Source organism: Ceratosolen solmsi, unplaced genomic scaffold, assembly GCF_000503995.2.
Source record: "Ceratosolen solmsi marchali unplaced genomic scaffold, CerSol_1.0 scaffold30, whole genome shotgun sequence".
NCBI classification, from domain to species: Eukaryota; Metazoa; Arthropoda; class Insecta; order Hymenoptera; family Agaonidae; genus Ceratosolen; species Ceratosolen solmsi.
In genome coordinates this window covers 8,884,758-8,895,591 of record NW_011948421.1, presented here as the reverse complement: position 1 = coordinate 8,895,591, position 10,834 = coordinate 8,884,758, and the positions used below count along the sequence as shown (strand labels likewise).

Here is a 10,834-nt window from a genome sequence, read left to right as displayed (position 1 = left end):
TTTATGCCAAAATAACATTCCTAATGCTTGTTCCCCGTTATAACCATATTTTTCTTTCGCTAAGATAATGTACTCATCCACTAAAAAAATTTAAAAATCAAATCTATAAAATTTTAATTATTCTATAATTAAAATAAAATATTAAATACATTACATTTTTTATCTGGTATATCACTGGTTGGCGACCATACAAGTAATGCTTTTTCAGGACACAAGTCCAACTTACGTTCTAAAAAAAAATTAGTATTATAAATTCAAACATTCTTATCTTGACATTTATTGTTTTACCATTTATAGGTATCAATTCAGGCACAATAACTTGATAATCTCTGCCAACACGTATCTTCTCAGCTGGTACTATAAACCAATAGGAAATTTGAGATCTTTAATAATCTTTTATATATCAAATAATAATTTATATTAAAAGTATAAAAAGAACTATTTTAATATTTAATTTAAATAATAGATCATAAAATTTTCTTAAAGCTGTGATTTTTAACAAATTCAAAATATAAACAAACAGAAATCCAACTCATTTACAAATAAGGTATAGTTCTTTAAAAATTTTTTAGGATTTTTGATAAATAGTAAAAAGATATCCAAAACTGGAAAGCAGTCTAAAAGAAAATTTAAAATGATAAATATGAGTTTCATTTTTCTTTCTGATTGTTTAGTATACTAAAACTTAACGATTAATTAAAAAAATGATTCAAAGATAATACAGTAAAGAAATGTCTCAATGTATTCAAGATTTTATGTGGGTGAATACTAGCCTGTATTTATATATTGAAAATTCATAAAAACACGCTTTTCATACCTCCGTCTTCTTCACTTGAAGACTCAGATTGACCGTTGGGGCTGGGGCCCCTGGACCTTCGGCCGTTTCTTACGCTTTCCGAGTTTCTTTCGGCAAGAACCATCCTGCTTTCTCGGTTGCGCTGTTTCTTCTCCGCCCTCGAATTTTGAAAAAAATCCACCGTACAACAAATTAATTTTCTTCTATTTAATTTCTTTCTTATGTTAACTAACTTTTATTTTACGACACAAGAAAAGTACAAAAATCAAATATTACGTATGGTGAATTTGTAGTGGACGAGACTATATCTTTTCTCCATTACCCACTATATAAACCAAAAATATTTAATTTTAGACTAAATTTACTACTTTATTTCTAAATATGCATTGAATTTTTTCCACTCAAAATTATATTAACGATAATACTATACAATTTAGTCGACTATACTAAGCTGCTGCTTCAGAATCGAGAAGAACGCGCGCGCATACACTGCTTCGCACGACCGTAGTTTTTTCTCTTACCAAGTGGAATATGGGTTGATGTAAGGAGAAAAGGAAATAACGAAAAAGAGAGGGGAGTGCGTAAACTAGAAATATATGTGCATGGCGTGTACAGCTGGATGTATCAGCAATCATAGAATCATGAATTTAATTTGACTATAGAAAAAGGCGCCAATTTTTAAATTAATTTTTTTGTTCATGAAAATATCTCATTTTATATTTTCATTAAATTTAATTTCTATATTGTTATTAACTATGTTGTTATATATGTATATAATAACATAGATTAATTATAATTTTCAGATTCAATATAGATACTTATACAAATTTAAAAAATATGTATATAATTATATTTATAAGAAATACAAATATCTCATACTTATAAGTATACCCTTTCAACACCTTAAAAACTTATGAAAATATTAAGTTTATATTATAGAATTAAATTAATAATATTATAACTATATTACAAATAATGTATTATTAACATTATATTCTAGTTCTAATATTTTAATTTACATATTCAAAAAATTCTATTCAAGTATTTATTTTGAATACAATAATTTACTATATGTAAGAAAACTTTTTATTTTTATAGTACTAATAATAAACATGACATTTTTTCAAAATTTTATATCTACATGTTCGTATATTTTTCTTCGTCAACCAACTTAATTTAAATATAATTCTACTATTATAGTAAAAATACATCATACATTTTCTATAACAAATGAATTAAATACTAAGTGCCCATATAATTCGGTCATAAATGTATAAATGTTTTATTTAGTACTAGTGTTCAAATAAAACTAATATCTTATTAGTTTCACTATTATTTTGATAATTGTAATGATAATGTAATTAAATGAACTATAAAAATCATTATAAATTTAAAAATAAAATTTTATAAAATATTAATAGTAAAAAATTAATTTCTATTCAATGAGAATATATAAAAATGAAAGTACAAAATATCATTGTAATATTTCAAATTAGAATTTATAATTAATAAGAAAATAGAATTAAAAGCCTTACTAATAAAATTGAAGTTCGACAAAAGGTCATTTAATGATTATGCAATAAAATTTCCAAATTGGGAATGTATAGTATATCTTTCTTTTTATTACAATTACTTGTAATAAAAATAGTTGAAACGGTAAATAAAATAATAGTATTCTTAGAAAATCAATAAAATTTTTAAGTTAATATACTCAATTTTATAATGATCATTTAAAATAGAATGTGGTTAATGTATAACGATAAAGCAGTTTATTCAAATAAACATGCACTCGCGCACTCGATAATTTATTTATACGAGAATAAATTTATAGTGTAAAAATAATAAATTAAATTTTAGAGTGTTTAATAACTAAATTATAAAACGTCTACAATATATTCAATATTTCTATATGAATAATAAACACTTTCATCGTGTATATCCAGCATCAGCATAAGCTGGCTTATCATGTGTATGAAGTGAATTTATAGACTATATGATTGACGTTGGAAACCCAAGCTACGGTCGATTGAATCATTGATTTAAAAATTTCTCAAGTTTATGCGTCAATTACGAAAAAAGTTCATATTTATTATAAAATACAAACAAATTAAAAAAAATTATCATAATTCGATTAAAAAATTTAATATTTATTTTTCATTTCATATTTAACTTAATTGTAGATATATTTAAAAAAAGTAATATGCAAAGTAGATAAAGCACAGTGTGAATTACTTATTGTATTATACGAATTATTTTAATATATAAATAATTTTTATTTTTGTAATTATAATTAAAGATAATATTTTCTATATGATTTTGTAAATAATTGTTTGTATGTTTGTGAAATATTTATACATTACAAATTATAAAAATATAACAAAATTAAGGTATTTTTATATTTATACGTTATGAAACATATTAAAATATTAAATTTATTATACTTATTCAATTTTTTAAATCCGAATATTTAAAATAATATATTAATATAGATTGATTTATTATGTGGTAAGTGAATAAGTAATGTTTTCAATATTATTTTTAGTGGGTTCGATCAAATCAACTTATATATTTTTTATCAATTTATAAGCATAAAACTCTCAGATTTATTATAAGACAAAATTGTAATATTAATTGATGTTCATAAAAAATGAAAACTGATAATACATTGTTCTAGTTATATAACATTAATAATTATAAGTGTATGCATAAATTATAAAAAAAATAGTGTGTATAATCTGTCTAACGAATAATTTTATCTGTAAAATAATATATATGTTGCAAATATTAAGTTATATTAAATATTATATGCACACGCAGGCAAAAACACATGCATATAAAGACACGTACACATATAAGACATATATTTATGCATATGATTCACGAAAAAATTACTCTTGCGGCGTGAACATCCCTCCTTAAATATCTGTTTTTAGTAAAATCATCATTTATCACTGCATCGTTGAACTTTGCTTTCAACAAAATATAGATCGTCAGTAATATTTTTAATTTTCAAAAACTTAGAACGTTAGTATAGTCAACTATTTTGTTAATAATGCTACTGGTGAATATTAATTGTGGGCAATTCTAATTTATTTAAATTTTTTTTATATACTATCTATAAATAACCAACAAATTTTTTTCAATATTTGCCAGTTAATTGTTATTCTTCTCTTTTTTATTTCACTTGTGTTTTCATATATGTTATATATATTTATATATTTTGTGTATTTTATTAATTTTATTTCTGGTAAATTATACGAATATTATTTTATTAGAAGATAAATTTATTTCATTATAGGCTACTCTGAATCTTTATGTAAAGAAGATAATGTATCTATTTAAAATTTTTGTATATTTGCTTATATTAGATTATAATAAGTACTTGGCCCCTATTTTCATTGGTATTTGAATTTTAATTATATTGTCTTAATATTTTATTAAAGATTTTTATTTAGATTTATCATTCTTATCTTAAAAAGAGTTTTTAGAATTTTGTTTTCTAATTGGTCATCATATTTTTTGACCTTTAAAATTAATAATTTGATTATTTATTCAATATAAATCTCATTTATAAAGTATTATGAAATAAAGTAACATTATAAAGGTTATATATCATAAAACGCATTTTATAAAACATCCTAAAATAACCATTACAAAAAATATTTTAGGAATAAATACTTTTGTCAAAGGTGTAAATATTAATTGCTTTACTATATATTTTTATGTATTATTAAATATTAAAAAATATATATAGTTATAGAATAAAATAGTCCATGATTATGTCAAATTTATGTAAATATAAAATTCTATTTTCTATCTTTAATACAAAATAACACTAATTATGTAACAGATGATTGTATAACAAACATACAAGAACTTAAATTCAATTCAGCACAGATTATTTAAATTTAAAACAACTTTTAAATACATTAGGAAAAAATAATGAAAGTTGTAGCATTAATTAGCGGTGGCAAAGATTCTTGTTTTAACATAATGCAGTGTATAGCAGCAGGACATGAAATTGTGGCATTGGCTAACTTATATCCAGTTGGAAAAGGTATAGTTATAAGTTAAAATAATTAATAATAGTATTATAAAAGAATTTTGATGATAGTATATTATAAATTATTAAATTTTAATAACTTAATATATAATCAATATTAATATTGACAGATGCTATATATTAATATAACAAAAATTATATTTAAATGATTTGATTTAATAATTGTATTTAATAATAATAATACATAGTTTGCATTAAAAATAAGTTCATGATTTATAATAAAATTAGACTATTTGAAACTTAATATTTATATGGATAAATAAGTATAAAATATATATATTATTTAGATTTTTAATTTTATATATATTTTATTTAGTAATGAAATTTGTATTAAAATATCATTGATTATATTAAACATCACCTATTCTTTAAACTTATATTATATGTTCAATGTATTTTGTCTTTTTCAAGTTTAAGTAAATTATTAACCTTAAATATTATCTAAATTAATAAAAATATTTATATAATTCTTAAATGAAAGATTTATTTTTACAAGTTTTTATTTATTTACGTTTATATATGGTATATGGTATAATACAAAAATTTTAATTTATGACATATTTTTTGATATTTTATTTATAGATGAACTTGATTCATATATGTTTCAAACTGTTGGTCACCAGGGTGTAGAATTTATTGGAGAAGCAATGGGATTACCTCTATATCGTGAACCAACTTTTGGAAAATCAAAAATGAAAGAAAAACATTATTTACCTACTGTTGATGATGAAGTAGAAGATTTATTTAGGCTTCTAAAAACAGTTAAAGTATTAAAATTAATGTACAATATATAAATTTTTAAATAAAAATTGTATCTTTTATTATGCTAGATTTTTTCTTTTATTTTTGCAATAATTAAATTAAAATGTAATGAATATATTTTCATAAATTTTGTAATAGGTTATTAAGATTTATTAAAGAATAATATCTAACTTTAAAGGTAATATAATAGAAACAAATATTTCTCAAGAAATATTTACCTCTATTTTTAAATTGTAGGATCGGGAAGATATTCAAGCTGTTGCTTCTGGTGCTATTTTAAGTGATTATCAACGAATAAGAGTAGAAAATGTGTAATAATGCATTTTAACAGTTTCTTTATTAACACTCAGATTTGGAACTAAAATTCTATTTGAAAAATTATTTTTTATAGATGTAGTCGATTAGAATTAGTTTCATTATCATATTTGTGGAGGCGAGATCAGGAACAATTGTTAAATGAAATGATTGAATGCTCTGTAAATGCGGTTCTTATAAAAGTTGCATCATTAGGCTTAGAACCAAGACATTTGGGGAAATCTATTTCTGAGATGCAACCGCATCTGGCTAAAATGGTAAATAAATGTCTTGATTAGTATAAGCTTTAAAAAATTCACATATTATTTTATTTTAATTTCGATAAATTCCAATATTTCCGATGAGAATCATAAAATGAAAGTAACAAATTTGATTTTAAAATTATTAAGTTGACTAATTCTTATATAAATTATTTTGGAAAGTCTATTTAGAAAATCGATTGCGTGTATGTTCTTGCGTGCCTATGCCTATATGTTAAATTAATAAAATTAATTTCTATGACGTTTACAAATCAAATGTATTATTGTTTTATTTTATAGAAAGAAAAATATGGTTTAAATATTTGTGGGGAAGGTGGAGAATATGAGACATTTACTCTAGATTGTCCTTTATATATCAAAAGTATTGTGATGTAAGTTTTAATTTGGAATATAAATATATCTTATAATTTATTTATAAAACTATAAATTCTTTCAGAGATGAGTATGAAAGTATAGTGCATTCAAATGATGAAGTTGCACCTGCTGGGTATTTGAATTTTAAAAAGATACATCTTCAGAATAAAAATGTTAGATATAGCTTATTAACATTGTAGCATTATATTCGAAATATAATGGAAAATAATAATTTCAGAGTGGAGAAGAAAAGTTGACACTTCAAGAAAGGTTGAAAAATGTTGCAGTAAAAGCCTCGTTTGATTATATTTCTGAAATAGTTGAACCAGACTTCCAAGATGAATGCAATTTATCAGATGACGAAAATGATGATCTAGCAAAAGATAATAGAGATTTAATAATATCAAATTCTGGTAAAATTTATATTTATTTACAAAAAAAGTTTGTTTGATTAAATTAAATAAGTTAATATTTAGTAGAATCCACCTTAAAAAATTATGAAAATATCTAATACAAAAAACATTTCAATATTAATAAAAATAATTATATTTCAGAATTAATAGATATAAAATTAAAATAAAAAATTATGATAAAAGAATATAATTTTCAATGGTATTAAATATACACTGTATACAATATAATAACAAAAAAAAAGCGATAGTTATACTGCTTGAGAATAAGTGATAGTTACACTAATTAAGTTTTCTATTTTCGGAGCATGTTTTTACTTTTAGCTGGAGTAGAACTTTTATTTTATAGAGGGTGAATTTTCTTTATTAATTAATTTATAAAGTAATTTTGTTTGTATAAAATACAAGTATTTATAACTTTTTAATATTAACGAGAATACACAGATTCTTAAATGTAACGTGAAACACTATTTACATTCATTTAAATTAATGAAAAATTGAAATTTATCAAAACTAAGTATTTAAATGTAACAAATATATTTAAGCCTAATTTATATCTCCAGACGAGGCTGGACGATGGTAGGAAGCGTCCGATGCTAGTACAACGACGATAACCAGCAGTCGTAGCAAATTGTTCTAAGGAAGGGGGGTGAACATGAAGCAATGGTGTGATTAATACTCGATATCCTGATTGAGCGAAAGGATAAGGTAAACGTCTGCTATAATGGAAGAGTACAGCGAATTCCTGCTATTCTGAAAAATTCAAAGTCGGATGCGGAGAAAATTTTGAAATACTTTTTCTTTACAAATACCACTTTTTAGCAGATTGAGTATAATCTGACATCTAAGATAATCAAAAGAATCGATGATTCTCGTACAAAACCTTTTTCTAGAGTAGTGTGGAATTTTTCTATTTTCGGGATGGGCCCTTGGTTGAGTTAGTGGCTTACGTATCGCGTAAGATTCTGCGGATTCCCGTGTATAGTGGTAGAGTTATAGTGTTTTTCGTCAGTTCTCTTGACATATATATTACATATTATATATTTTATAATGACGTGACTAGAAAACGTGTACTCGTTCTCACATAGTTAGCAATAGGGCATTCTTATTACAGTGTATAATATTATGTAATTACAAAGTTTATTTTAGTAAACTAATTTCAATGTTTAATCTCATAGTAATATAATAATATAATAATATATATATTTTTGTATAAGTTTATAAAGTTATTTATGTAAACTAAAAATTAAATATAATTGTAAAAAAATAACAAACCTATATTGAAAGCATTTTATTCTGATATAATAATAATTAATATTTTTCAGGTAAATGTAATTTAGCCAGTATGATGAAAATAACATGTAAAGAAGAAGAATATTTTAATACTCCAAGCATTAATAAAAATCAAACTGGTTGGCACTGGTTTGGTAATATAATTGGTAAAAATGTGGAACCAAAGCTTGCTATGGCAGAAGCATTGGATGGTTTAATTGGTAATATGAAAATACTATATAAAATTTTTTATATTATTCTTTGAATGAAAAATAAGTTTATAAAAGTATTTTTAATTTGAGATCTAGTTAAAAAAGAAGATCTAGAAATATCAGATATTGTTGCTGTGACAATATTTTTAAAGGATTTATCAAGTTATGCAGATATAAATGAAGTTTATGTATCAAGACTTGTGAAAGTGAATCCTCCTGTTAGAGTATGTACGGAAATTCCTATTAATTGTCATGTTGTTTTAGATGCATTGGCATACAAAAAAGTTGAAAAGGATGATAGAAAAAAACATAAAAAACATACTATGCATGTTCAAAGTATAAGTCATTGGGCACCTGCCAATATTGGACCTTATTCGCATGCCATTCGTGTGAGTTCATGAAATATTAATTTTTCTAATAAATTTAATTCAGTATATATATATGCTTATTTAAATTCATATCAATTAAACTATCAGTAATTTTATAGTAATTTAAAAATATATGAAATTTATACAATATTATAATTGAAAATTTTTTAATTTATTTTAAATTATATTTTATGTATGTTACTAATATCGAATTTAATTAATTTGTTTCTAAAAAATGATTTTATTTTTCTTTTATTTTTCTATTTGATTTTTCTTTTATTTTTCTATTTGATTTTTCTTTTTTGTGTTTTCTGTATTTAAATTGTCAATGTGGAACTGCACAATAAAAAAGAAAAGATAATCAAGGCAAATAATTAGTTTATCAGTTTTGCATAAAATGTAATAAAATTGAGTACAATGTTAGAAAATATAAGCAAATACGTTTTTCAGATAATTCTTATTATTTCTAATTAGATTTTTTTTTAATAGATTGGAGATATAATCTCAGTAGCTGGACAAATACCATTGGTACCAGGTAACATGAATATTCTTGATTCGAGCATAAAGAGACAATGTCGGCTTACTTTAAGACATATCAATCGCATCGTTAAAGCGATGGATTCCAATACAGAACTAAGACATATTGTCCAGGGTATTTGCTTCCTTACACACCCTAGTTTTATATCATCAGCACGTAAAGAATGGGAAAAGCGAACTAACAATGCGATTGTTGATTACGTTGTCGTGTCGAGTCTCCCACGTGGTGCTCAAGTCGAGTGGTGCGTTTGGGCGCACCGTGACAATAATAGATTCGAATGTAAATTTGAAAATCATTGGAATGATATAATTATAAAATTTAGATATTTATGTTAGATTATAACTAATCATTTCTTCAATTTTTTCTTTGTTTTTATACAGATGAAGAGACTGGCAAATGTGTTGGAAATTTTAAAGTTGCAATTAGAAGAAGATGGAATTATGAAAATAATGTTTCTGCGATCGTTTGTTATTTATCAACTGGTAATTATTTTTTATAATTGAATTAATTTTTATCATAAATACTTAAACAATTATTTTAAAGTATTAATAAATTAATTATTAAGAAATATTATAACAAATAATGTATAAAAATGAACACATTTTAATTAAAAAAAAAACAATTTTAACATATAATTTTGTAAGTTTTTTTTAAGTATTTATGAATATTTATTAGTTAAGAACGTCATCATTCATGTTTTCATGGCAATATTTATATTTACTAATAAAATTATATATTCTGAGCAATTAATTGTATTGTTAATTATGATTATCAAAAATATTTAAAAGGAAATGTTAATTGTGTTTAATTAATCGTGGTAATAATAGACTAATGTATTATTTACATATAATAGAATCTGAAAGCAAAAATTAAAAATCAAAAACTCTGTTATAGGTCCATCCAATTCAACAGGCAAGCTTACTGTGGAAACAAATACCTTGTCTGCAAACTTGACAATGACAGAATTTGTTGAAATTTTCGAATACTTTCTCTGTAAATTAACAAAAGACTCGCGTACGCATAACCCACCATGTAATCTTCGTATTTTCTATAAAATTGGTAGTTTATCTGGGCCAAATTTTATCCAGAAAGCTCTTATTCATTTTAAAAATCGCAATTTAGTAACGACCGTAATACCTACTCATCACCTATACAATTACAGTACCTTCCTATCAGTCTGTGGTATCAGGCAAGAGTAATAAATTCAATTAATAGTTGATATACTTTTGCTAATGTTAATTATTAAAGAGAAGAAATCGATAATTGTATTTTTAGCAAACAATACAGTAAAGCGGGAAGTAAAAATCAAGCATGCAAAATATTCTAATATACATATGTAGATGTGTACAAGTATACGTATAGTAATCTGTAGAAGTTTAGTATGTACATATGTGTACATAGAACATGAGAAAAAAAGCCAAGATAAAAACAAAAATATAGAAACTATTATTATAGACTATGAATATCAAATGTTGCAATATTAT

At 23.2% G+C, this 10,834-nt stretch overlaps 2 protein-coding genes across 2 annotated transcripts in view; one reads left to right on the top strand and one right to left on the bottom strand.

The window, feature by feature from the left end:
* CoRest (REST corepressor) overlaps nucleotides 1–1,307 on the bottom strand; it is a 7,982-nt gene extending 6,675 nt beyond the window's left edge. Inside the window, exons 1-4 of the mRNA XM_011498813.1 lie at nucleotides 818–1,307; nucleotides 289–357; nucleotides 155–229; nucleotides 1–80 (exon numbers count right to left, since the gene is read on the bottom strand). Coding sequence (XP_011497115.1) covers nucleotides 1–80; nucleotides 155–229; nucleotides 289–357; nucleotides 818–920 — 327 coding nt within the window. The 5' untranslated portion in view covers nucleotides 921–1,307. The remainder of the gene's footprint in view (nucleotides 81–154; nucleotides 230–288; nucleotides 358–817) is intronic.
* A 2,385-nt stretch (nucleotides 1,308–3,692) lies between these two features.
* On the top strand, nucleotides 3,693–10,819 carry LOC105361579 (diphthine--ammonia ligase). The gene is made up of 13 exons (XM_011498812.1): nucleotides 3,693–3,820; nucleotides 4,647–4,853; nucleotides 5,442–5,626; nucleotides 5,859–5,932; nucleotides 6,013–6,193; nucleotides 6,476–6,567; nucleotides 6,633–6,723; nucleotides 6,789–6,963; nucleotides 8,286–8,453; nucleotides 8,535–8,833; nucleotides 9,302–9,629; nucleotides 9,731–9,832; nucleotides 10,245–10,819. Exons 2-13 carry the CDS (start codon nucleotides 4,739–4,741, stop codon nucleotides 10,547–10,549), a joined length of 2,115 nt encoding a protein of 704 aa, XP_011497114.1. The 5' UTR covers nucleotides 3,693–3,820; nucleotides 4,647–4,738; the 3' UTR covers nucleotides 10,550–10,819.
* Nucleotides 10,820–10,834: the final 15 nt, after the last annotated feature.